At 44.9% G+C, this 26780-nt stretch overlaps 6 protein-coding genes across 6 annotated transcripts; 3 read left to right on the top strand and 3 right to left on the bottom strand.

Moving 5' to 3' along the window:
• The first annotated feature begins 5439 nt into the window (after window positions 1-5439).
• Window positions 5440-8897, top strand: ONS95_012765 (uncharacterized protein). The gene is made up of 3 exons (XM_058506412.1): window positions 5440-7457; window positions 7513-8250; window positions 8370-8897. The coding sequence occupies exons 1-3, from the start codon at window positions 7036-7038 to the stop codon at window positions 8791-8793; spliced, it is 1584 nt and encodes a 527-aa protein (XP_058358939.1). The 5' UTR covers window positions 5440-7035; the 3' UTR covers window positions 8794-8897.
• Window positions 8898-9569: 672 nt separating this feature from the next.
• On the top strand, window positions 9570-10759 carry HIS1 (ATP phosphoribosyltransferase (ATP-PRTase) (ATP-PRT); the record flags this gene model as incomplete). The annotated part of the gene is made up of 4 exons (XM_058506411.1): window positions 9570-9660; window positions 9716-10288; window positions 10337-10477; window positions 10524-10759. The coding sequence occupies 4 exons, from the start codon at window positions 9570-9572 to the stop codon at window positions 10757-10759; spliced, it is 1041 nt and encodes a 346-aa protein (XP_058358938.1).
• A 1464-nt stretch (window positions 10760-12223) lies between these two features.
• ONS95_012763 (uncharacterized protein) lies at window positions 12224-13499 on the bottom strand. Its single transcript, XM_058506410.1, has 2 exons — window positions 13185-13499; window positions 12224-13135 (listed from the first exon to the last, which is right to left on the bottom strand). Exon 2 carries the CDS (start codon window positions 12827-12829, stop codon window positions 12275-12277), a length of 555 nt encoding a protein of 184 aa, XP_058358937.1. The 5' UTR covers window positions 12830-13135; window positions 13185-13499; the 3' UTR covers window positions 12224-12274.
• A 260-nt stretch (window positions 13500-13759) lies between these two features.
• ONS95_012762 (uncharacterized protein) lies at window positions 13760-14929 on the top strand (the record flags this gene model as incomplete). Its single annotated transcript, XM_058506409.1, has 2 exons — window positions 13760-13859; window positions 14118-14929. 2 exons carry the CDS (start codon window positions 13760-13762, stop codon window positions 14927-14929), a joined length of 912 nt encoding a protein of 303 aa, XP_058358936.1.
• Window positions 14930-15789: 860 nt separating this feature from the next.
• ONS95_012761 (uncharacterized protein) lies at window positions 15790-18686 on the bottom strand. Its single transcript, XM_058506408.1, has 4 exons — window positions 18372-18686; window positions 18001-18275; window positions 17743-17822; window positions 15790-17497 (listed from the first exon to the last, which is right to left on the bottom strand). Exons 2-4 carry the CDS (start codon window positions 18248-18250, stop codon window positions 16409-16411), a joined length of 1419 nt encoding a protein of 472 aa, XP_058358935.1. The 5' UTR covers window positions 18251-18275; window positions 18372-18686; the 3' UTR covers window positions 15790-16408.
• A 482-nt stretch (window positions 18687-19168) lies between these two features.
• ONS95_012760 (uncharacterized protein) lies at window positions 19169-20890 on the bottom strand (the record flags this gene model as incomplete). The annotated part of the gene is made up of 4 exons (XM_058506407.1): window positions 19169-19909; window positions 19963-20249; window positions 20316-20591; window positions 20845-20890. 4 exons carry the CDS (start codon window positions 20888-20890, stop codon window positions 19169-19171), a joined length of 1350 nt encoding a protein of 449 aa, XP_058358934.1.
• Between the last annotated feature and the right edge of the window lie 5890 nt (window positions 20891-26780).

Here is a 26780-nt window from a genome sequence, read left to right as displayed (position 1 = left end):
TAGTAAAGGTATATCAATATTGTGAAGCTTTCTAGAAGGATAAACCAATGAAAACCCTGCTGGAGCTATAAGGAGTTCGCAGGCGTATTTAATCCACACTCACTGAACAACCTGCCGCCCTACTAGTTGTGATCAGGGAGCGTTCTGCCGCTTGTGCTAGCCGAGGTCAAACCCCAAGGCTGAGATACCGTATTTCGAATTCACTGCGGCTCAGTTGTTCTCGATTCTACAATTAAGTATCAACGCAGCTGCATTTGTACGATCTCCACTGCGCGCATCATTCTAAAGCATGGAATTTCGTACGCATGGCTACAATGGCTATGATCTGAAGTACTCGCCCTTCCACAGTGACAAGATCGCTGTCGCTGCAGCTAGCAATTATGGCTTGGTCGGAAACGGTCGTGCCTATGTCCTAGGAATTGCGCCCAATGGTACTATTACCTGTCTCAACCAGTGAGTCGATCCAGCCGCTTCGACAAACAAAGGCAAAGCTAACCCTTCTACAGATTCGATACAAACGACGCTTGCTACGGTATTACCTGGTCGGAGGCCCACGAGAACCACTTCGTTGTTGCATGCGGCGATGGAGTTGTTCGTATGTATGACGGCAATACACCTAGTTCTCTCCCACTCGTCAACTACAATGAGCATAAGCGCGAGGTCTATGCTGTTAGCTGGAACCTGGTTTCAAAGGACAACTTTGTCTCGAGCTCTTGGGATGGTACTATTAAGCTGGCAAGTACCCTGCTACGCCGCGGTCTCTTAGAGTTGAACTGACTTTTGTTGATACAGTGGTCTCCTACTCGTGCCGAGTCGATCCTTACTCTTCCAACTCACAGCTGCACTTACAGTTGTGCTTTCTCGCCATTCTCGCCATCTGTTATCACCTCTGTCTCCTCAGACTCACACCTCCGCGTCTTTGATATCCGCACACCTTCTTCTGCCTCTAACCACTTGGTCTCATTAATCCCTATCCACGGATCTCCTCCCTCTCTTCGCTCTAGCGGTATTACACAACCTCCTCGAGCTCTACCCTCCGAATGCCTTACCCACGACTGGAACAAGTACCGTGGTTCAATCATCGCTACAGCTGGTGTGGATCAGATAATCCGTACCTTTGATCTCCGCAACCCTGCTGCTAGTGCAATAGCTACCCTCCAAGGACACGCTTATGCTGTCCGCAAGCTGGCCTGGTCTCCTCACTTCTCTGACGTTCTCCTTTCTGGCTCGTATGACATGACTGCGAGAATCTGGACCGACGGAACTGCAATCGGCGTCAACGATATAGGCAGTCAAGGTCAGTATCGCCAGCTTGGTCAGATGAACAATCATACTGAGTTCGTTACTGGTGTTGACTGGTGTATGTTTGGTGCTGAGGGTTGGGTTGCTACTACTGCTTGGGACGAGCGAGTCTACGTCTGGGATTCTCGGAAGTACATTGGCCAATTTTGAGCTACTTCCCATTTCTATCTCCCAGAATAGAAATTACGACAGATGAGGGAATTCGTGTCTCTTCTTGGACTCTTTTCTAAAGACAAATAATAGTCAGGGACTTTACGACTTCACGACAATTCACGATGGCGTTTATTTCCTAGTACGTGGAGGCGTATGTCACGCATCAGGTTACTGAGGCATTTTAATAGGGCATTGATAGAGCCGAATCTGCTGCGGCATACCTATCCTCGAAATACTTCTCGCCTTTAGGGTAGACTTTTGTAGCAGCGTCCGAGAAGGTGTTTACGGAGTAGTGAACTCGTCTGAAGATGAGAAAGCTTTTGGATACACTCAAAAAAAACCTGGAAGAGTTGAAGGATCAAATAAAGACCCAATTCGACCGACGCCACATTGATATATCATTCGAAGTCGGAGACAAAGTCATGCTGAAGACAACAAAACAGAACCTCGACATCGTGGGTTTCAACAAGAAGAAGAGTCAAGCTAGACCCGAGGGAGACAGGACCTTGGACAATCATAGAAAAGATAGGGCCTGTGAACTGCAAGCTTGAACTCGGTAGACCTACAGCATCGCGGTTCTCAAAGGTACACAACAATGTCTTCCACGTTTCAGTACTGGGAAAACACCACGATCGGACACGATCGGAAATCGAAGGAGAAAAACGTCTGACAAGACGTGAGAAGGGGGAAATGAGCAAATATTTTCCAATTTGGAGACTGGCCGGAACAAACTAGACCGGTAATGCCGAACAAGAAGACGATGAGGTACAGGACGGGCTTAGTGAAGACGACGACCAAATCAGCGAGACACTAGAGCAGAACGAGTGCGGCAAATGGGTTGACGTAGAACAACCGGCAACTGATCCCGAATGAGAATTTCCTGACGCCTACGTACAACACCGAATCGTGAAGACAATAGGTGAAGGGTGAGAAAAAACTTCAATCTTGATGAAATCCGTCCATGTATGAAAGCTATCTGAAATTTCCACAAGGAGAACCCGGAGGAACTAGTACTAGGGAACAAGGTTCTAGAAGCCGCAGGAGTACTAAGAACGCCAATTGTTGCTCTTGATTCGAAGGACTACAGATCTGAGAAGGGAGCAATATGTTGAGATTACAACCGTGCACTCTCCAGTACTATATTAGCTAGAGCTTTCCCGTCTATAGAACAGTAACGAATTCAACATGCTCTATACCTTTCAATAGTACATTGAAGAGGATCGAAATCCTTTCCAGAAAGTCGCTTAGTAAATACCCAGAAGTAGCATCGATTCCAAAAGCACCTGGCCAACAACGGAATTGTAGATCACCCTTATCGAAAGCACTCGGCATTTGACAAAGAAATTTCAGTGAAGTCGCCACGGTATCCGCTAGAGCCGATTTGAGTCACAACGAGAGGCTTCTGCCACCTCTCGGACCTAAGAAAAATCCATCATCAACCCTTAGAATCTGCCTTTTGAGAAACGTATGGCTTCTCACACAGAAAGCCCCAGTTTTTCGCTAGTCGACTGTCAGCCAGCTATCAGCACCGAGAAGGATGTCTTCACTTCTGACCTATTTCTCGATTGCTTAACAAGCAGCTTCAGTCCCATCGAGATCGTGGAACTCCAACATTGAGTCGTTTCCCAGTGCAAGTCCACCCTATTCACTTCCCTGTTTTCCAATACTCGTCCAATACTTCTTGAGTAACGCAGAACGCCTAATGATGACAAGTCTGATGCATCACCGGGCTGACCTCTTCTTGTTCCTCTTCTGCCCCATGTTCAAACACCTCTCTCACACCAGCACTGACATACTTCTTCAACAACATTCTCCTCCACCTCCCGGTAGCTCCAACGCATTTCTTCCACCTCGAGACCTGTCTATCATCGTCGTCACATCGCCTTCCCATGAAGAACCGGCAGTACTATTGGAACCAGCCCCTCACATCATATGTTTGGTTTATCCAGCCTGCCAATTCCCATTCCACGATAGAACATCCGCCGGCAACTTTGATCTTGTTGATATCCGGATCGTAGTCCGGAGGTGTGAGGAAGAGGTCGGCATTGAGGGAGCTTTCGGCGTTGGTGGGGCGTGATGCCTAATCAGATGTCTACTGCACCAGCTGTATTATTATTGGCCACCTGGCTTTACCTTCCATTATTAGGTAGGCTTCCCGTCTTCAGTGGACAGCGTCACGCTCTTTCCATCCACCGCTCACCAGCATCCAACTATCAGACACTATCAAGGAGCTCAAAGGACATGTTCTTCCCACTAGAGCACTTTCAAACTCAAAGAGAAACATGTTAGGCAGAAACATGCTTATGTTCCCCAAGGAATTTTCTTGATGTACAATTTGTTCATTCCATTTGCGTATTCTATCTGCAAAACCTGACACGAACAGACGATCCTTACCTAACACGCAGTTCTCCAACAAAGGTCACCTTCTGATTTAAAACTTGTATGAACGAGACTGGAAAATTCTGATAGAGCTACGTGACTTCAGAACCATTGTTCAGTCTTCTGGGAGAGATCTGCCTTGTGTTGTGGACATGACTAAACCAACAGAGTTTTACAAAGTGTGAATACTTCTCGTTCAACCCCTTTCCTTAACAAAAACCCCCCTTACCCCCGCTTCAGCTTGTCATTCTTCTTCTCTCCTGTCATTAGAGTTGGGCCATTCTTTCTTCCTCGTTTATTCAGGTCTCGCTGGAAACCTCCGTGAAAGGCACTATATAATTTCGCACACCCTTTGTACAGGGCTGAGGCTGGTGGTTGCGGACGTGGAGACTTTCGACGGCGTCTGATATCTTCCTGTTCTTTATCGTCTGAGACAACCATTGCACGCTTTAAAGAGTAGACCGCTTACACCTCAGTCTTAGGCGTTGAGACAGCGCCACTCTACTGAGTATCCACTGGATTATCTTCGCCTATCGCTTGGTTCTCATCTATCTCCGACCGAATTGCTCGCTGTTCGCGCGTATAATCGACCAGGAAATCCGCCAGATGCGGTACCATATCTCACTTCACTTCCGAGTGCGCTAGCAGCAACTTATGCGTTGCCTCCAACTGATTCTGCACCGCTGGCGTGATCTCGATTCCATGTCGAGCCTCTACCTATATCCAGTATCCTCCCTCGGTACTCTGCTCTACGCCGAAGTATACGTTTGCATCGAATTTCTTTGCCAGGTGTCTGACATATCATCTATACTCTCCAAGGAAAGCGCGAAAGACGTTCGGTTGGAGGCAATTGGCTGAGTAGGTGGTAGGGTGATTTCGAGGTTGTTCTAGCTTTATTACAGTCAGAGAACTTTTGTTTCGCAGACGAGGGTTTCGAATATGGATACCAGGAAATGGACCAACATCCTCATTCAGTTGGTGACTTCTGCGAGCCTTGCTAACTATGGATATCAGTTTCTGCTGATGCTCGAGTTTCACGCATGCACTTACAATCTCTGTACTAGAAATCAGACTCAATCTTATAGTCGAAGAAATCCCTAAGTCCGCCAGATGGAGGACTCTTGATACCTAGCTTCGAGCGCATCTCTTCTTTGATGGCTACAAAGTCCTCGATGAAAGCATGGGAATCTCTGAACAAGCTAGACTTCTCGGCAATGAAGGCTATGATGCGGAATACAGAGACATATGATACTGTCATCTTTGGGCTCACTGATTCTGGAGTCGAATATATCAGTATACTCCGGAAGAGATGTATGCTATACGAGGTCTTCTCCCCGGCGGCCCTCTGCAAGTTACAGGGCCAGGGAACCTCGCTTTGCCACGGTCTAGTTCATAGCTAAATCATTGCATTTCTAAGGGAAACCTACTGTAAAGGTATGTTCTTTTTAATGCTATTATGAGCCTGTCAACTGTGCCCCTGTGCCTTACGTTCTTACAGTTAAATACATAAGTGAATCATCGCATTTCTAAGGGGGACCTACTGTAAATGAATGCTCTTTTAATGTTGATTTAAGTCGAATCGCCGCTCACAAGCTTGCACCGATTTGACCTGTAAGCGTGCCTTTGCTAAGTATAACTTCTATTACCTATATAATCAACTACCTCTAACAGCCTCCATAAGACCCCTGCCGGGAATCAAATAGAGTTGTATCGAGCTATTTAATACCTTTGACGTAACTCCTGTTCTCTAGCGATATCAGACCACCTCTGTAGAAGCTCTTAAAGCTTTATCTCTTGCAGCTGTCGTGTAGCTCTTAACTCTTTTGTTTGAACCCTCCGGCGTGTGTTGCGAGTTTGATTTGAGGGAGCCTTATGTTTCCGGCATATATTACAGGTAAAGAAGCGTCCGAAAGCAGAGGGAGGTTAAATCTGCGCGTAACTTAAGTAATAATAGTCCGTATCGTCGTCTGGAAAGGTTTAATACTCAGTAGAGACCGTAGAAGCTTCGGCAAGAGAGGTAGATTCAAGGGTAGGCTCGCAGGTAGACTCACAGGTAGGCTCGCGGACAGGTTGTTGCGATTCCCAGAGCTCTCCAGCGGTTTGCCAGCTATCAAACCTTCCCGGGGGTATTTCCAAGGGTATTTCCAATTGTACGTGTTACGGTTTAGAATCAAAGGATATTTTATCTGTAAAGATATCAATATTAAGCCACACGCGGTCCTGTTCGATTTCCTATTGCCTCTCCTCTTGATTCCACTGATATTTGTTGTTAGAGAGCTCTTATTAGCGCCGGCCTTCTTCCTCTTGCTCTTTATATATCGCCTCTAACTTCGCGCGCTCCTCCGGTGTGTAAATCCCTTTCTCTTGCCTCTAGAGCACTCGCTGATCGTGCCTCCCTTAGATAAACTCGCCCTTAGCCTACTTATAGTACTGCTCGCGTTTCCGGGTCTAGCACACGCGGCATATTAACAATCGATAGCCGTCGCCTCGGAGGGGATAATCAGCAATCTCGCGGAAGGATTTACAGCTAGAACAGCGTAGACGATTTGTAGGGAGGTCTGTAGGCGTCATTTTGCAAGTGTGTGTGTAAAGAGAGCTATAAAGCTATAAAGGTAGGTAGGTAAAGGTATAGCCGTAAAGAGGTATGCGCACGGGCCTCCACGTGACAGCGTCCCCGTTCTCCGGAAAAAACGCTTAATATAAGGAAGGATTCTGACTCTTCCTAGCTAGGACTCTAAGGGCTCTTGTTTTTTCCCTCTATAATTCATTGAGATTAAGGTGCAAAGTTTCTTCACAACACCTCAGCCGCGTCGCTTGAGTGGTTGTTACGTATTGTGACGTACAGTAATAATCAAAAGTTGCAATGTCCCCGAGAGGAAGAGATCCCCCTACATGTCCCCGAGAGGGATAGCTCAGGCGGAAATTTTGAAAATCAAAACTTATATCATCCCCCATGGTTTTCTTCCATTAACTCTTAATATTTCACTCCTATTTGGAAAAGAAAGCTTTCACGCAAATTTTTGAGAGAATTCTATTCTGTTTTTAACTTAATAGTCAACTTTCATCTCGCTTACCTGTACACCTCCGAAAACATCTACCCCTTCTACATCTCTACGATTCAACACTCCAACAACGTCTAAGATACAAGTCTTGAGCCGTGTAAGGTCTGCTCTGTGTAGTATATTACATTGATTACGAAGAATGATGCCAACTACGTCCACGGTTGAAACTTCCGCGCCTCTGCCGTGTACGGGGCAAGATGTCTTTGTCAACAACATTCCAACCCAGACCACAGATGGGACGTCCTTTGTCCAACAAGATGCAAGCCCTGTGATACAAGCAGCCAAAAGATCCTCAAGCTCAGCAAGAATCTTCTTATCAACAGACCCAACTGTACCAGTTAAGCATGACCATGCTTTAGTCCAGGATAAGCAGGCGTTATCTGCTGACGAAATGTTTCACGTCCTAACAAATGTGGATCGTAACAAAGAAGAATCGGCGGAAAAGAAATTCCTAACGTCGCCAAATGACAACATAAAGTCTTCTTATCCAGAAGGTGGTCTCCGCGCTTGGCTTGTCGTGGTGGGATCTTGCTTTGGTTGTGCCGTGACCCTGGGCATGATGTGAGTGGACCCTAAGATTTCGTGATATTGAATATTACGACTAACAAACTGCAAGGAACACTGTCGGGACTTTCCACTCCTACTTGCAAGAGCACCAACTCAAAGCATACGATGAAGGAACTATAGGATGGATCTTTAGTGTCTTCATCTTCCTCGGATTCTTTGGTGGTGTTCAAGTAGGACCAATATTCGACGCTCGCGGGCCTAAGGTCCTTATCCTCATCGGAAGTATATGCATAGTCACCAGTATGCTACTACTTGGCTCTTGTACTGAATTCTGGCATTTTATGCTTTGTTTTGGAGTCCTTGGTGGCATCGGCGCGTCTTTAATATTCACCCCTGCTCTCTCGGCAGTAGGACACTTCTTCAATGAAAAACGTGGAACAGCAACTGGTATTGCTGCAGCTGGAGGTTCGCTAGGCGGTATCATTTTTCCATTGGCTTTGCAAGAGCTATTTCCTATGGTTGGATTCGCCTGGGCTACTAGGATCATCGGCTTTGTTGTTGCTTTTTGCTGCGCTATGACGCTTTTGCTCGTCCGCTCGCGGCTACCTCCTAAGCCAAACCAGAAGATGGCTCCTAGTTTGAGTATGTTTCGTCAGCAATCGTATGTGTCGGTTGCCTTAGGAATCTTCTTCATGGAGTGGGCGCTCTTCGTACCTATCACCTACCTTACCTCCTTCGCTATATCGACTGGTGCTATGTCCAAAGAGTTCTCGTACCAGATTATCGCTATCATGAATGCGGGCTCATGTATTGGCAGATGGGCACCTGGTCTAGTCTCTGATAAACTGTAAGTATTAGGAAACCTATCTTTTCCTTGTCCGAATGTCTTAAGATCTTTTGTAAATATATTCTGTTCGCTTTCTAAAACGTTCCTCTAAAGCAATTGCTAACTCCCTCGTTCCCTAGGGGTCGGTTCAACAGCATGATTGCCGCACTTGCTCTCTGCGCAGCGATGACTCTAGTCCTATGGCTACCAGCATCTCTCCTTGTGGCAGGGTCCTCTTCAGACGCAGCCGTAATTAAAGCTCTCTCTATTTTATTTGCTCTCATCTTTGGCTTTGCGTCTGGGTCTAATGTGTCACTTGCACCAGTTTGTGTGGGTCAGCTTTGCGATACTAATGAATACGGAAGATACTATGCTACTTGTTATACAGTGGTTTCGTTTGGTACACTTACTGGCATTCCGATTGCTGGAAGTTTGGTTCAAGTGGCTGGTGGGCACTACTATGGTGTGGTTATTTGGACTACAGTGTGTTATCTTGTTTCTGTCGGATGTTTCATTTGGAGTCGTGCTTGTTGCGTTGGCTGGAAGTTAGCGGTCAAGTTTTAAATAAAGACAGGTCCTCTACGATATCTAATACTCTCTAATGTTGATACCTATTTTAGACTTGTATAAGTAGCTAGAAAATCCTCAGACGTTCGAGTCACAGGAAGTAAGTTGTAGCCCGTACACAATCACGTGACTCATAGCGTGACAGCTATTCTACCAACACTTACCTTACCTAAGGTAAGGTACCTTAGATACTTTTTAGGTACCTAGGCAGCTAGGTAGGTAGCTAGGTAGGTACGGAGGTACACTCACCACTCAGACTGAACCGCTGCCCCTCGCCTTTTGACGTTGCCCCACATCTTTTCGCTTACCTAGGTAAGGTACGAATACGTTTCATACCCTGTTTTCCCTGCCTGCCGCGAGCCGCCAGCCGCCAGCCGCCTTTCACGTTCACCAGGAATCCAGGAGACAGGAGCCAGTCATCGCCAACGTGGGGCATTTCGGCATCTACAAAAGTTCCATTGATGTGCAGAGACAACACAACACAACACAACACAACACAACACAACACTTTAGTTACACCACTTCACTTTATTGCAAACCCTACGTTCTCTCTCAACCCGACCTGCATTCGCCGTTAATATCAACCTGTGATACGACGCTATTGGCCTTAGTGTTTTCGCCCGGCATAAACAGTGCGCAGTGAGAGCAGGCTCTCCCGACGTGAGTGAATAAGGTACCCCGCCATCGGACGCCCGCCTTTGTTCTTGTATAGAAAACCAGTCTTCCCCAACTTTACGTCGCAATGGATCTTGTCAATCAGTAAGATATCAAAAATGCCTTTCTTTCACGATGGTGAGCTTTATGAGTCCTTTGCTGACAATCCCTCAAGCCTAGAAGGCCGATTACTGTTTGCAGTGCCAAAGAGTGAGTCAACATTAAAAGGTCTCCCTATAGAGTCTCGAAGCTGATTACCCTTCAGAGGGCCGACTTCTGCAGGCTGCACTCAATCTACTTGAAGGCGCAGACATTCAGTTTAGAAGAGAATCACGACTCGACATCGCCCTCGTCAAGAACTTGCCAATCGCCCTTGTCTTCCTCCCAGCCGCCGATATTCCCACTTTTGTTGGAGAAGGTCGAGTAAGTCTTGGTATTACCGGACGTGACACAGTTGCAGAACATGCCGCATTAGTCGAGTCATCGAGGAGGGAACGAGCCGAATCTGGCAAATCAACACCAGTCGAAGATGATGGACAAATGGGTTGCGAGGAAGTGATGGACTTAGGATTTGGCTCTTGCAAATTGCAAGTCCAGGTGCCTGAGAAGGGTCAATACGTAAAGCCATCTGACTTGATTGGAAAGAATATTGGTACAAGTTTCGTCCACTTGGCCGAAGATTATTTTGCCGCTTTGGAGACCGAAGCAGCCGCATCCGCTGAAGAGACGAATAGCAAACACTCAAGGCGCAAGTTAAAGACCAAGATTATTGAACTTAGTGGAAGTGTCGAAGCTGCATGTGCTCTAGGTGTAGCTGATGGTATTGTTGATCTTGTTGGTAAGTGAAGTGCGTTGTTAGAGTTTTCAACATACTTACAGTTAGTAGAATCCGGAGAGACCATGAAAGCTGCAGGTCTCAAGGCGATTGATACAGTTGTGTCAAGTACGGCTATTTTGGTCAAGTCAAAGAACCTATCAAACCCACAGCTAGTTGATCTGATTGCTTCGAGAATCCGGGGTGTTATCAGTGAGTCATGGCATTGTGCTACATTTATTGTTACTAACTAAGGCAGCCGCACAAAAATACGTTCTCTGTCAATACAATGTTCAACGAGTAAACTTGGTTGTCGCAACGAAGATTACACCTGGAAGAAGAGCGCCAACCATTAACGCCTTAGAGGAAGAAGGATGGGTTGCTGTTAGTTCGATGGTGGAGAAAAAGAGAATCGCAACAGTTATGGACGACTTGACGGAAGTTGGAGCTGCTGACATCCTGGTTTTGGACATTGCGAACACGAGGACGGGCTAATGACATGATTTGAATACCTATATCCCTTCCATATCGAAAAGGTACTTTTTAAACGTGCACGCTGGAGTGGAGTAGCTAAGATAACTAGTACTGCAACTGTGGAGCAAATCAGAAGAAATAAATGAGGTTTACCTTACGAATGACGCAAAATCTGCTGCCTAAAGCTTAAGAAATGGAAGCAACTCGTATCTGATATAAATTTCCAAAAGTAACTACTGTAAATGTTAAAAAACACTAAAACTACTCTAAAATCGGTGGGAATGGTATGCTTCAAAGCATCCTTTACAAAGAGGCAAGGAACACTCCCCACAGCTCTGTCGAATCTCCTCCTTTTTCATATGACCTTTAGAGAACTTAAATCGATAATAATAACACCTCAATCGAGTAGACTGGCCTTATATAACATGTTGAGAAGCCGTATACCGTAATAAAACTGCGCCGACGAGTTCTTTAATGAGGTAGTCTCTAAAGTGCCGGTGAGACCGTTGGTACTCGAATTATCGACCAATAACCCTTGATTTTAGCTCCCATCTCCAAAGCAAGAAGGCGTTGATAATCGCAGAATCAAGGAGCCAAAGGAAACAGGGGAGCCAGTTACATCTTATTGCTTGCTTCGTTAATATCAGAGATTTTGAAGAACTTCTTAACGTCCTAGTACCTCCCGAACTACATATGGTGGATCGGAGAGGTGAGAGTTGGCTTCTCCCAGTGGTCCTTTAGTCTGCCATTACCCTGGCACCTAATAAAGATAAGGAGGGCTATATATACCTTGATTTCGTGTACGCTGACAGGCTTGAAGGCAGAGCGTTTAGTATCTGGGTTCTGTGTCCTTTACTATCGAGTATACTTATTAGTATAATCTGCGAAGCTCTAGAACTGTTCCTCACTGAAAAACATACGGAAAAGACTAGGAGGATCGTCAATTGAGACGTCTGAGGGAAGGCGAGCTACTAAAAGGCGTTCCAGGATGTCTAGTAGTTTAAAACCATCCCCCACCTCACAACTCGATAATATCACTTCATGTGCCTTCCGTAAGTACTTTTTCTGTCGATTAGTCTTAGCACCAAAGGTTGCCATCTCTTTGTTAATGTCTCCATTCCAATGGAAATCCTCGTTGAAAACATATGGAGATGATGCCGTAGGTACAAGAGGGCTACGATATAGGGTAGCATTTCGTGGTGGAGTGAAGGAGGTTCATAACCCCTATGATAAGTACGCTTTCGCTGACGCTTTGAAGACGGTGTTTTTGGAGGTTCAACAACTAGCTAGTTGACGGCGACGACGAGGTCAAAGACGTGTTGTTACAGGAGTAGGAGAGCTTGGAGCGTTAATATCGATATTTAGACTACAGGGGGGCTAGGGACCGGCAATGAGCTTGAAGAAGCCATATTGCACGTAGTTGAAAGAAGGTAACGATTTAAAATGCAGGAACATGGAAATAAGGAATATTTTATACTAATTCTACGTCTGAATCAAGTGCCCTGCTGACTTGGCTGTTCAGCTAATAAGAGATCGTCAATTGTGATACCTCGGTGTGTTTTCTGTCCTGGACTGTTCCCAATGCGCTGGCCAGCCTGTCGGTGGGAAACGTGGATCTTGTTGTGACGGCCGCCTAGTAGGCTCATCTGTCCATCCATACTTTATATCTGGTGGGTATTGCGCTTGAGGCTGAGGTTGTGCTTGAAATTGAGGCTGCGGTCTCTGCTGAGGTTGTGGGGGAGCATTTGGTCGGTGCAAAAGCTGCGGATGGTTATTTGGCATTTGAAGAGGCTTTTGAATCGGCGTAGGCGCGCTGCTGTATTGTGGCGGCCTTGCTACTGGCATCGGTGGTCTGGGACTCTCTTTCCTGTATTTCCCATCTGCTGAATGTCTCCTGCGACTATGCGACCGTCTTCGTCGGTGATGCGATTGTGAATGACGGCCCCGTCCATCTGATGGAAATATACGGTATTGTTGTTCCTCAAGCGCGGCAGCCTCTTCTTCTATACGCTGCTTCTCCTTCTTGTTCTGATTGTGCTTATGTATGATGTAGCCTACTGCTACCAGCTCAAGTCCACCAAGAATAACCATGTCGATGAGATTTGTCGTATGCTTGATGAATTCTAGTGAAATCGGATAAAGATTTGATTCTAACACTTGTAGAAGAGTTTCGGATGAATAGGCGGCAGGAATCCTAAGATGTCAGAAGGTGTGTAGGAGGGATGGTAAATAAGTACAAAATAGAAGGCTGAGCTCATCAGCTGGAGGGGCCAAATGCTCCAAAATAGAAGCATGATCAACAATTAGTCGGGGAGCCCGATGCACGTGAGAGAAGCGCTCTTGGAATGTCCAGGATCTGCAGCGAATCACCGTCTCGGCCTGAGGCGCCAAGGTATACTGCCAATGTGAATTAGAGATCACGATGATAGTATGGGTACTCTCGTACTGCAGTATTGAGATGTCGGATCTTTATTTGAGTTAAGTGCTCTGAAAGTGAAGTGAGTAGTAGTTGAGAGAAGAAGAAGAAGAGAAGAACAAGAAGAAGGAAAGATCCGCACCGCGATTGAATGTCTCAAACCATTCTAAACAGATAAGAAAGAATGATGTTCATGACAGGACGCTATTTACCTTACCTTAGGTAATCAACTCCAGGCGGTGAGACAACGACACAGTACAGTGCAGTGCTTTCGTACTCTCGTACTGTAATTTACTGCCTGACTGCGTAAATTTACCTACCAAGACTCGAGACTCGAGACTCGAGCTTGTCCTTGGCACGCTTAAGCGAACGAGCACATCATCCACGGGCGACGCCGACGCCGACGCCGACGCCGACACCGCAAACGCCCCAAACCAGACACAATTTCTGGATCCCTTTTGTTTACATAGGTACCAAAGGCCCGTTTCTTTCAAACATTAACAAGCGTTTTACTCCGTAATCACTCAACTCAGAGTCAAGCCTTGCTCGATCTAGAAGCTGTTGAGAGTGGGAGGTTTCAAGTTCAAGAGGAGGGGTAGTTCAAGATGGCAGACGCAGCTGCTGAGATAGAGGAGGGAGGAATGGTGAGAACATTGAAGGATCTCTTTGCTGGAGCAGCAGGTGGGATTGCTCAGGTACTTCTAGGTGAGTTGACTATTCCTACATTTGTCATCTAAGCATTCGGCCAACTGTTCGTCTTCAATTCCTGTTTATATCTAGTATCACGGGTGGCCAACAGCCTGAGACTGTGATATTGTCCTGTTTTGTTAAGCTTTCCGAGCGATAGTACCTTCACTATTAAAAGATAGATATCAAGAGAGTATCATCTTTCTCCTTGTCTCATTTCCTTACTATTGCTCCATTCTCGTGTGCTACGAAAATTTGTTTCTTACGCCCTCTCAGGACAACCTTTCGACATAGTCAAGGTCCGACTCCAAACAACAACCCAATATCCCAATGCTCTCGTTGCCGCCAAAACGATCTACGCTCAAGAAGGGGCGCTTGCCTTCTACAAAGGCACCCTTACTCCCCTCATTGGTATCGGAGCCTGTGTCTCGGTCCAATTCGGAGCCTTCCATGAAGCCCGCCGCCGCATTGAAGCCTACAACACTAGCAAGAATCCACTCTCCCCAGGCCTCTCCTACGGTCAGTACTATCTTGCTGGTGCTTTCGCAGGTGTAGCGAACTCGGTAATCTCTGGCCCTATCGAGCATGTCAGAATCAGGTTGCAGACCCAGCCACACGGGGCAGCGAGGCTATATAACGGTCCCTTGGATTGCGTGCGCAAACTATCTGCCTATGAAGGTGTCCTGAAGGGCCTCTACCGTGGCGAGGCCGTAACTGTGCTCAGAGAAGCTCAAGCTTACGGCGTGTGGTTTCTTGCTTTCGAATACATGATGAACGCAGATGCTCTGCGCAACAAGATCGACCGTAAAGAGATCCCTAGCTACAAGATTGCCTTTTACGGAGGATTAGCAGGTGAGGCCTTATGGTTATCCAGCTATCCGTTTGATGTTGTCAAGAGCAAGATGCAGAGTGACGGGTTTGGAGAAAAGCAAAAGTTCAAGGGTATGAATGATTGCTTCAAGCAGACATTTAGAGCAGAGGGGTTAAGGGGTTTCTGGAAGGGGATTGGACCGACTCTCTTGAGAGCTATGCCCGTTAGTGCCGGTACGTTTGCTGTGGTGGAGATGACGATGAGAGCGATTAGCTAGTTGCGTAAATAGAAACAGAGTTGCTGGCTTAGAGGACACTTTCATAAGATCTGTTGGCGTTACAATTTAGAAAGAAATTTATTTTGGGCTACTCTCTTATATTTTGCCACTACTATTGTGTCAGGGCCACCTGATTTTGGTGCTTGGCGTAGTGGGGTGGAGGTCACGTTACCAGTGCAGCTGGGTGGTGGTAGGTACTTCGAGATTCGAACTGTCACTCCTTTCCAATATTATCACTACCACACCACTTAGGATTATCACGATAACTACGCTCTTTAGAGAAATTCTATCTAATCCATTCTCTTCTCCGCCCCTTATTTGATAAATCCCGTACTTCAGATATGTGATATCTCAAGATTTGCTTGATCTGCTTCTTTGTATCAAAGTACTCCTTGTGCCTTGAATTGCTACTTCTCTTGTTATGTGGGTGTTCGGGTCGTGGCCCGCCGTACTATTGGTATCGTACCGGTAAACAGATAACAAGTGTATATTGATATACGTAATTGTTGGTCCGCAGACCTATACCATGGAAATATAGGGGGCAATTAGGGGGAACAGGTAACCCAAGTTAGGGGATGGACCCCCTTCGGAGGCTAGCCGGGGGCTGTTCGAGAGGTGGTATATATTCTGACCCTTAGACACTCTTTACAATACACACTTTTGAACACCTTTGAATTGAACCTTTGATTTTTTAACGTATATCGATATACACTTGTTATTTGTTTACTGGTACGATACTAACAACTTCTATATATATACGCAAGACAAGAGAGAGAGTCTTGAGTTTACTACAAGATACCAGAAATTTCTATGCATAGTAAACTATAGTACCTCTGAAAGAGTCTAGATCTGTAAAGAAGCACAACAAGAGTATTAATATCATGCCACTTGTCGCGGCAGGTGTGGCGGATCTGGATTTCTTGATTCCGATTCCGAGATCCGTCCGTCTGTGCTGAAATTCCAACAGATTGGGAAGCGAAATCAAAACCGAAATCGGTCTGGATTATTAGGGATAGGGATGTGCTACCAAAATTTGGACACAGCGACAGGGCGTTCAAAGTGGGTATATCTTTGAATCGTTGGCTTGATATGTTTCTTTTCCTTTGTTTTTGTCGCGGCAAGGGTAAGGATTTCTATTGGACGTGGGGTCCAGGCCCAGCCTCGACCCCCGTTCTATACTAGGTAGGAATTTTCGTTTTGACAGCGGGTACGGGGACAAGAAAATTGTTGAAGAGAGAAGTTACAGACAGAGCTTGATGCTAACTGGTTGTGTATACAAATACGACTGCTTGTACAGAGGTAGCATTGATATTCTATACGCCACGATCTCAAAAATTCCATATTAAGTTCTGTGCTTTCTCTTTGCTTGTTTCTCTTCTCTGTCTGTGCTCTATTAACTCTAAACAAGAATCTGACTATGAATTCTTTCTTCTTCTCCTTTGTCTTCGCTCTGTGCCGGGCTTGCGAAGCAGAAGAAGTTCATCGACCTGCCGCCGCAGTAGCAATCTGCGTCAAAACCGCATGCTCACTCCCTTGATCCGAGCTCTGCGCTATCATAGGATGGCCTCCTATCCCTACTCCCGGCCCCGTAGCCGCAGCTGCTCCTGTCCTCAGGCCTGGGTCTAGATTCTCTTCATACGGTGCACTAGCCTGCCTGCTTTCCGGATCTTGATGCTGGGAGACTATTGGGAGGTGAGGCATGTACTCGAGTTCGCCGTCTTTAATGTCTTTCCAGGAGCACTTAGCGTGCTTCTTCGTGCATGCTTGACAGGCCGTGAGGTGTTTCGTACAGTCGAATTTTAGACGCCGGCATCTATCACATGGTGGGTAGATGGGGTCGCCACGGCTGAGCTTTTCGATTTTAGAGGCTATGAGGACGCGGTACTGGCCCTCGTTGCCGTCTTCTGATACTGTCAGAGGATGGGATAGTCGTCGGTAATCTGGATCCTGTCCGTTAAAGGTGTGAAAGCCGGGGGTTTCAATTGTAGGTATACGACTGCTTGTTTTAGGCCGGCCGTGTGGTATGGACTGTCTCCGGGCTGCTGTGAATTGGTCGAGGAGATGTTGTTGGATCTTCAAGCTCTCGCCGTTTGATCGTGAACTAGTATGTGAGAAAGGCTGAGGCGTAAAATTCCTGTTCTCCGGATCTAGGTTACCAGTTTGTTCGGTTACTTTCTTGCTCAGAACTGCGGTTTTACGACCTTTGAGGTGGTAGTTGAGTTGTCTTGCCTTGCTGGCAACAGCATCCGCTCTCTTGATGAGCATTACAAGTCTATTTTCCAAGATATTAAGTGTTTCGAGTTCGGCTGTCTCATCTTCTGGAAGTGCTTGAGTTGGAATCATTCTCTCAGGACCACCAGACATGACTAGTCGATAGTCATCCTCAGAGATCTCAACTTGGCCTCCTTTGATCCAAAATCGGCAAGCCTTCGCACCTGAACCGCTATCAGAAAGTCCGAAATCCAATGGGTTTGTTCGCGCAAATGTGACAACATCGAGCCATGACACTGGCGATTGTTCTAGAGCAAACGATGCTGTGATAGTTCTGATAGGGCCATCAAACAGTTTCTGATTTGAACATTAGTTTTTTAGTCCTAGCAGTTTCGCGATATACCTGTAGTGATATAGAAGGGCATCAACCGAGCACCCGAGGCCAGGACCTTTCAAAAAGATTATTTCCAGGCCTTGGTCCGCCTAACTCGATACGTGCATAGAAATGGATATTAGGGAATTGACATTGTGTTTCCGCGAATTTAATAGCTCCAGAAACCAAACTTCAATTAAAGGATAAGAGGTGAGAATATTTGGCTTACCTCGAAGGACTTCAGGAGCAGAGGTCCAACCAATTTCGCTCCAAGATTTGCGGCAAGTGATTCGTGACGTTGAAGAACACCTACATATCAAATAGTCAGTTCAGAACTTCAAATCACTCGGACTAATTTATCCAAGTACCACAAACGAGCTCAAGCTACATATCGGACCTTCAAATATCAAGAGAATTATTCCGAAGACAATAAAAGTCACAGCACATCGCCAGACCCAGACCCGGAAACCCACACAATAAAACTAACCTTCATAATCATCAATCATACCCAAGATATCACTGAAAGTTTCGCTATCCCCCTCAATAAGCTTAAGCCTCTCCGCCTTCGCCCTCATCAAGTAGTTGATCTGAGTTACGCCGCCGGAATGGGGGGCGGGAGGAGGAGCGGACTGTCTTCCCTCATCAATCGGAGTCCGCTTGCGCTTATGTCCACTACCGGACATTTCTGCATTCGAGTTTGAAGAGCTCTCTATGCCGGACGCTTCAGCGAAAGCCATACCGGAATTGATACTGTGGTTGTATCTATCAATGGTCAGCTCGAGGCCTTGAATGTCACAGGAACAAACAGCGGCGCGGGGCGGGGGTCGGAGCGAAACCTCCTTCGCGACAAGGACTCACCTGATCTGAGTCCTCCTCACCAGCGCGTACCACTTTGTCGCCTTCTTGTCTTCCTCGGGACTCTCGAGATCAGCTGCGACAGGTATATTGTTTCCGCGTCGGGCAGTTCACCTTCCCACGTCGTCGCGCTCAGGATTTTGGGAATGTTGTTGTTAGGTGCAGATTCCGCGCGGAAGATCTCTTCCCGCAGCAAAGGTCACGCATTCCGCTAAGGCTAGGCCGGTTTGGTCTTTCTTTTAAGTTTTCCAGGAAAATATAGAGGCCATGCCAGAGTTGATAGCCACACGCTCAGCTTCTGCTTCTAATGGTCAGCTTGATATAAGTTGTTTTGTTATAAAGCAAACCGCGTGGGTTTAGCGACGCTAGCTCGCTCGAAGTTTTCCCGCCCCGCTCCTCCTGCCGGAAAATTCAAGAGTATCAATTATTCCCGTGTCAACCTAGAACACATAGGCCACTCACTGTACCTTTATGTCTCTGCGTGATATCGCTGGTATTGATGATGTTCTTGCTTGATTGTGGAGTGAGAACCTCCAAGCTCGAACCATGTACCTGTGTTTTGGACGATAAATTATGTTGCCGACTACCTCGGTCAGGATTATTTGATTACTGTGGCCTCGATTTTGAAGTCCAATTGTCCTGTTGATTTTGCACCACCAGGTAATGTGTTCAGCAGGTTTATTCATTTGTTTATTCATAAATGATCATCAAAATAAGAAGCAAGGCTATCCCATCCCAATCCGACCCAACCCGTCTACTATATACAGAAACATCAAGTCTAGAAGAGGCACAGCATCTACCTACCACCAATCACCCTGGTCAAACATCGCTTGGGCCACCTTAACGAAACCAGCAATGTTGCTTCCAGCGACCAGCGATGGGAACTCGCCATCCTTAGCTTCAACGTACTTCTTCGCTGTCTCCAAACCGTTCTTGAAGGCAGCCTCCATGATGCCCCTGAGCTTCTCGTCAACCTCCTCGCTGGTCCAGCTGATTCTGGCAGAGTTCTGAGCCATCTCGAGTCCGGAGACGGCGACACCACCTGCGTTGGCGGCCTTGCCTGGTGCGTACCAGATAGCCTTGTCTCCCTTGGACTTTCGCTCAGCCTCGAAGACATCGATGGCTTCTTGTGTGCATCCCATGTTGGATCCTTCAGCAATAAAGCGAGCTCCGCTGGCGACCAAAGCCTCAGCCTCCTCTTTAGAAACCTCGTTCTGGGTAGCACAAGGAAGTGCAACGTCAACCTTGACGTGGGTCCATGGTCGGGCACCGTCAATGTACTTGTATTTGCTGCTGCTGAACTCGGTAAGCGATTGACGCTTGAGCTTCAGCTCGGCGATCTTAGAAATATCTTCTGGAGCAAATGATTCACCCTCAGCGGCGACAAGAGCACCCTTGGAATCGGAGAGAGAGACGACGGTGGCACCAAGCTCAATAGCCTTTAGTGCTGCGAATTGAGCGACGTTTCCGGAACCGGAGATGGCAACGGTCTTGCCTTTAAAAGAGCCTTGTCCAGCATAGGCGATCATGTGTCCAACGTACTGAGGAATCATTAGCATTCCTTCATTGCCTCTGCTGTATGAGAAAAACTCACGTATACGAGACCGTAACCAGTGGCCTCAGGTCTGATCAGAGATCCACCCCAGCTTCCACCCTTTCCAGTGAGGATTCCCTCCCACTTGTTCTTCTCAGCCCTATATGCGCCGAACAAGTATCCAATCTCACGTCCTCCAACACCAATATCTCCTGCTGGTACGTCGGTATCGGCGCCGATGTGCTTGCTCAGCTCACGCATGAAAGCTACACAGAATCTTCGGATCTCGTGATCGGACTTTCCCTTAGGATCGAAGTCGGCTCCTCCCTTGCCACCACCGATGTTCACTGTGAGACAAATTTATCAGCTCCGAGTCCGGCTAAACTTTTTATCACGTGGGAGATGGTACTCACGTCCAGTCAGAGCATTCTTGAAGATCTGCTCAAAACCCAAGAACTTGAGGATACTCAAGTTGACTGTTGGGTGCAGGCGAAGACCACCCTTGTATGGACCTAAAGCAGAGTTGAATTGAACACGGTATCCGCGGTTCACCTGGAGTGCTCCCTTATCATCTTCCCAGACGACTCGGAATTGGATGATACGCTCTGGAATAGAGACGACCTTCAAGGCAGTCTTGTATTCGGGCTTCTGTTGGAAAAGTGTGCTGTTTTCGAGAGTTGAGGCCAGCTCTGTGGAAAGATGTTAGAAAGTGTGTCTACATGCCGTTGCGAGTCCGCCTATCTCCTTTACTACCCCTATTGCATATCCGACAATTGCGCACTGTATAATACATTGGAGTCGAGAGAAGTCTCGGATGAATGAATTGAATCGACTATCTGATTTGCACCACAAGTTACTTGCGTTGTGGTTGATTTCAAGATAGTGCTGCGATGGCGGGGTAATAAGGCTCGGTGATATCATCGTAGAGGGGCAATAACATACCTTTGTAGGCCTGCTCGAACTCAGGCTCAGATGGAAGGTTGGACATATTTGCAAGGTTTTGGGTATCTTAGAATTCAATTGGGGTATCTTGGTGAGCTGTATTTCAAGTAAGAGAATTTGGATGTTATTGAGGAGAAGAGTAGTTTGGGGAGTCGATGCTTTTTATCTGCTGGTAGGGGAGCTTGAGCTCAACCGCGGACTAAGGTGATAGACCACTTGAATAGCTCAAAGAACACTAGTTCGACTGGGCCTAGATATCGGGAGAGACAGGGGGACGAAAAAATAACAACTGGTGGCTTGGGGGTCAAGCTATGGATGGCCCTCTCCCGCAGCAGATTAGGACGGTGAGCCAGTCACAGGAGAGCAGGCTGGTATCAATAACCACGCAGATTGAGTAAATCTGCACTTTCAGCCACTCACGTACAGCGGGCCTGGACTGGACTTAGATGTGTTCGATAGATACATGCATAGCATATCTGGTAGAGCGTTCAAGCTCTCTCCTGGTATGACACGAGGGACGAGACGCCGTGATCGGTGTGTCTGATGTCCATGACGCCCCATCAAGACCACGCCTTGCCTGGCTGGCTCCGTGGGGAGTCCACACAGAAGTGCAACCTAAACCTGAAGCTTCATGCCAGAAGCAGCAAGGAGCTGTTACTGTATCAACAGGGCCTCGGAGGGCTCACATGGAAAAGTTTGGTCGTTTACTGTATCTCTCATCCGTTGCTGCAAGCGTCGTTGATAAAACCCCGGTGTCACCGATTCTTATCGCGAGCTTGCCATAGGCTCAGGGGCTCGCTTGGAGCTTGTGCAGAAGCTTAGACTCTTACAGTAGAGCTGCTAAAACTTTAGCTCATCGGTCCCTGATCCACCTCAAAAGCCCACTATGAGGTGCATGGCACTTTGAGGACCCCGCGGAGGGAGACAGCGGCAACTGCGAGGGGTTGAGATACTCCAATTACAGGAGATATGCAGTCTGCAGGATGAAGAATTTTGATGGTCAAAACTAAGTATGCGTAGAAGGCGTGCACTTCTGTTGATTCAGGGGCTCGTCTCGCTTATGCGGCCCTGTAAGGTAACTGAACCATCCATTAAGGCTGAAGGACACACGTGACACGTCACATTTTTGCACCTTTGCAAGCCAGCCAGCCTGCCAGCCTCCGCTGCCTTCTCCACACACCCTCGAATTCCCATTGAAAATATTTTCAAGGATCAGCTGTGAATCACTCGCGGTAAGGAGGAGCGAGGCTGCAGCGGAGTGGGGAGTCGAGCGTGGGCAATTTGAAGAAGCAATACTGGGATCGCCTGTCAGGCGTCACGTCCACATTTTTTTTTTATCAGATCCGGTGTCGGACTGGCAGACGAGGCGGAGAAAGATATTTTCTCGGAGCGAGGTTTAGCCTTTGTCTGGGTGACAAACTCCACAAGGGAGACACGTATATTGCACTTTGGTTGATGGTGTTTCGTATTGCTCTCACTTCCGGTTCTTTCTCAAGGAGGGTTCCTATTTAGTAATGCATTACACGAGGCTGCGATGTCGCACAAGGCGGAGAGGTTGAATTGTATATGTCAGCCTCGTCTGTCATCATTGAGCTCCTCCCTCAATAGTTTCTGATAACCACCGTTTCGTTCTCGATCCACAGTGTGTAAGATTTCACTCTAATGTATAAGTATGGCTAGATCCGCCGAAGTGACAATAGAAGTGCGCGTTCGGAGAGTTTCAATATTTCGATGGCTTTCATGTTACTTTTCCGTCCGGCCCCAGGAAAGGACAAAGTATATCCTTAACAACGTTACAGATACAATTCTCTGCTTTGAGATTGCTCACTAAAAGTTAGAGCGAGAGAGCTCCGCCAGTACTTTATGGACCCTTGAAAAAGTAGGATATTTCAGTCCTCTGGAGCCAGATCAATTCGTGACGATGGGGAAGCAACAGCGACATCTAAATTCAGCATTGCTGAAGTATTAGAGATTTGTACTACAAGAGTTGAGTACGGATGAAGGTGTCAGAGGTCAAGAATTGAAAAGCATAGATAGGGCTTCTATCCGTAGAAGTCCATCTTCTACTTCATAGGTATTTTCTATTCATCATTCCATTAATCGCAATGTGTAGGATCCTAATCTGTCACTAGATACTTATCACAACTATCCAGAATCTTTATACCCTCCTCATTGATTTTAAACCCCTTCACCTCCTTATTCGCCGCAGTCCTCTCTTTCTTTATACTCTTCGGTAACGGCATATATCTATTCTGCAAGCTCCATCCCACTAGCAACTGCGCAGGCGTATATCTATACTTCTTACTTAATTGTATAACCTTAGGGTTCTTCATCTACAGAGCGCGCACAAGTAGCGTATACGCTTCAACTACTATACCGTGTTTTAGCAGAAGGATATAATATCTGTTTAAGTGTTGAAGGGGTGGACTTCGATCTGGTTAACTACTAGGATAGTCTTTAGTTTCGAGTCGAGGAGTTCTTAGAGCTACGGCAGAGTTCTTATCAGTACAGGATAGATCAAATTTGTGCTTTGAAGGAGAAAGAAGAGAAATCTGGGGATACACACATGCTTAACACCATAATTGCTTACCCCACTAGCCCTTACCTCCCCCTCAGCAACAGCATCCTCCACCGCCCTCTAACACTCGAGCGTTCGAGTCTCTCTAGCGTCTTATCAAGGTTAATAATATGCTCAAGAACAAACAGTCGAATCCTAGGGTAAGTTTCTTCTCTATCGTAGTCTGTAAACAGTCCTTTGACTCCGATGTCGTCTAGGAAAAGCATAATAATCGTAGGGATAATATCCTTGAGAACCTAGTGATAGTCCGAATAAACTGAGCCACTAAAATAGTATATCCTTTTTCGATATGTAGCTTGAAAGTGCTTATTACTAAACAAAGTAAACTTTACTTATTAGTATTATACTAGTAAATGAATAATAAGTGTATATTAATATATATTAAAATCAAAGGTTTAGTTTAAAAGTGTTTAAAAGTATATACTATAAAAAGCATCTAAGGGTCAGAATATATATTACCTCTTAAATACTTCTTAGTTAGTATTTAAAGGAGGTCTATCTTTTAATTAGAATTACTTATTTACTCTGATTACCTCTTATATTTCTATCTATAGATTAATACTAGTAAAACTTCTTTTAGAAATAAAAGGTTTTTAATAAGTAAATGTAACGGTCCGGTATTTACTCGCTGTAAATACAGAAGGCTGCAGTTGATCTCTGATGATCGAGAGGTAGGTGTATCACGTAGACGGGAAGACAGTTACTAAGTATCAGAATACTATTTGAAGTTGAGCACGAAGCTCCTATCTAATGGCAGACGTGCCAGTCTTATATAGAACCTTCGTTAGCCTTGGATCCCTATGGGTCCTATGATCCCAGGCTCCAGGAACCTTGGACCCTATGGTTCCAAAAGCTCCATGCCATCACGTGACACATGGTCCCGTGATTTCGTTCCTAGTTCTTGGCTTCTCTGTGCAGCAATGCTGCCGAGCCTCAGGGCCAAGACACACGTGATACTCCTTCTGAGTGCGTTCGTAACAGTAAAAAGGGAATAAAATAGAGAATATAAGTATAATAAAAATAACTAAAGATATAATAAAGTAACTATCGCGTACCGCAGGGAGGAGCTTTATATAGTATGAAAGTCTTGATTTATTAAGGTATTCTATATAAAGGTAGTAGTAACCACTTCTTTATTGTACCCGATTAGGAAAAGTCTAGAGCTCGGTAAGACTCGGTAGAGCTCGGTTAACTTGGAAGGGGTTTACTAACAGTTACCCACTTAGTTATACGCAAGAGGAAATAGCTCTACGCTACTATAGGAGTTTACGTCAAGCTTTACGTCAAATATAATTAGGCCTAATCGGGAATAGCCCAGTGAATTTATCTATATAAGCTTAAGCGCCCTCCACGGAATTAAGGGCTCCTCAGCTTAATATTCGCGCTAATAGAGAGGTTATCACCTGATCCGTGGTTATCTCGCTCACGTGCTAGCTAACGCTAAACCGTGCTATTACAAGTTAATCGCTTTAGACTTTATAGTTAAACTACTACTCTTAAAAGACTTAATTATAAGAATAACTTAATATATATAGTTATAGATAAGTTCACTAAGTACACGTATATAGTACTAGTACTAGGAACCCAAAGCGCACTGTAAATAGCGTAAGTATTCCTTTAGATAATCTTTATAAACTATAGAATACTAGATAAAGTTATCTTAAATAAAAATAAACTCTTTACTTTAAAGTTTTAAAAAACTCTAGTAATACTTCTAGGGATAAAATAAAAGATATTAATAGCTTTTTACTCTTAAATAAATATATAAATAGAACAAATTAATTAGATAATAGAAACTTATCTTTAGTATTATATAAACTATAAATAAGATAACTAAGTTTAACTACTTATACTTACTTAGTTTTTATATAATAACACGGATTAAGAAACTATTAGAGTATTATTATTCTACGTGAATTATAAGTATAATCTAATAGTATATAAATCGCTTATCACAAGTTAAGAGACTATATAAGAAGCTATACTATAAGGAGATAAGCTTAAGTAATTATATAAGAAACTATTAGTAGATATTCTGATTATAGCTTAAAGATCAGCTATCTATTATAATAAAAAGCGTAGTATAAGACTAACGCTAAAAGAGAGAGATAAGGTCTACTTACTCTAAAAGAATATTATAACTAGGGAACTAAGTTATAAATTAAACTATAAAAAGCTAGGACTATTTAAGATTACTAAAGTTAGAGGACTAGTTAATTTCTAGCTAGTATTTCTAAAGATAATAACATCAGTAAAAAGTTCTAGCGCCGGGTACATGTGTTACCCGCTATTTTCGCTGTTTTCGCCGAATAGTCGCTTTTTACGCTTAAGGCGCCTTAAAATATAAGAGGCTATCGTACGTCGGCCTTAAATAATAAAAGGCTGCCTTATACGCCCTAAGCGCCCTTTATAAGACCTAATTTTATATATAAGCTAGACCTAATTAGGAAAGATATAATATTTTGAATTAGAATTAAAAATTAAAAGTTAAGTTTATTTTTAGATTTTAAACTAACTAAAAACAGTTAGATTAGTATAGATTTTAACTAAGAATTTAAAAAGACCTACACTTTCTACGCACGTCCTTAAAACTAATCTCGCTAAGCCTTTAACGCTATGAATATCTACGCTAAAAAATCGCTAGCGTGCTTATAATTCGATTCGGGTAAATTCTATGCAGGGGTAAGCTGCCGCCTTACCTAATCGGGCGATATAAGCCTAATAATACCCTTTTATAAGGTTATCGTATAGTAGTGGAGCAGGCTTTCATGTAGTAGAGGGCTCACTTAATCAAGTAGAAGTTATAATATCTAAAGATATATTTAAAAGAGCGTTACCCCTAGAATCAGGGGCTAAGAGTATACTATATATATATAGTATACTTACTAAGTATATACTAAACCTAGGATAAGCTTATATAGCGCTAGTATTTAATATACCCTTATAGTATATTTGAATCTATAAGAGCTTACTATTAAATATACTAAACATAAGATTAAGTCTAATATAGCGAGTATTTTATATAGTAATTACACCCCTTAGATAAGTATAGTAGTAACTATTCTATATCTAGCCGCTTATATACTTAGTAATAAAAGAAATATATTATAATTATATATAATAGTAGACGCGCTTGGAGGTAAGATATTACTTAATTAGGTAAGTTTATAAATAAATAAAATCTAAATATTAAGACGCGCTTTAAAGCTATATATAATCTGATTAAACTAAGTAAATATATAGAGATCTAAGTATAGGATTCTTAAAAGAAATTATTCTAGTATCTAAATCTAAGTAGTATACACGTATTCTATATATAAAGAGTTATTAAATTTAGAGTAAGGCTCTGCGGCTATTA

This window comes from Cadophora gregata (assembly GCF_030347475.1).
Source record: "Cadophora gregata isolate MNR1 chromosome Unknown scaffold_6, whole genome shotgun sequence".
NCBI lineage: Eukaryota > Fungi > Ascomycota > Leotiomycetes > Helotiales > Ploettnerulaceae > Cadophora > Cadophora gregata.
Note: the sequence above shows the minus strand (reverse complement) of the source record. Positions and strands in the feature narration are given on the sequence as shown.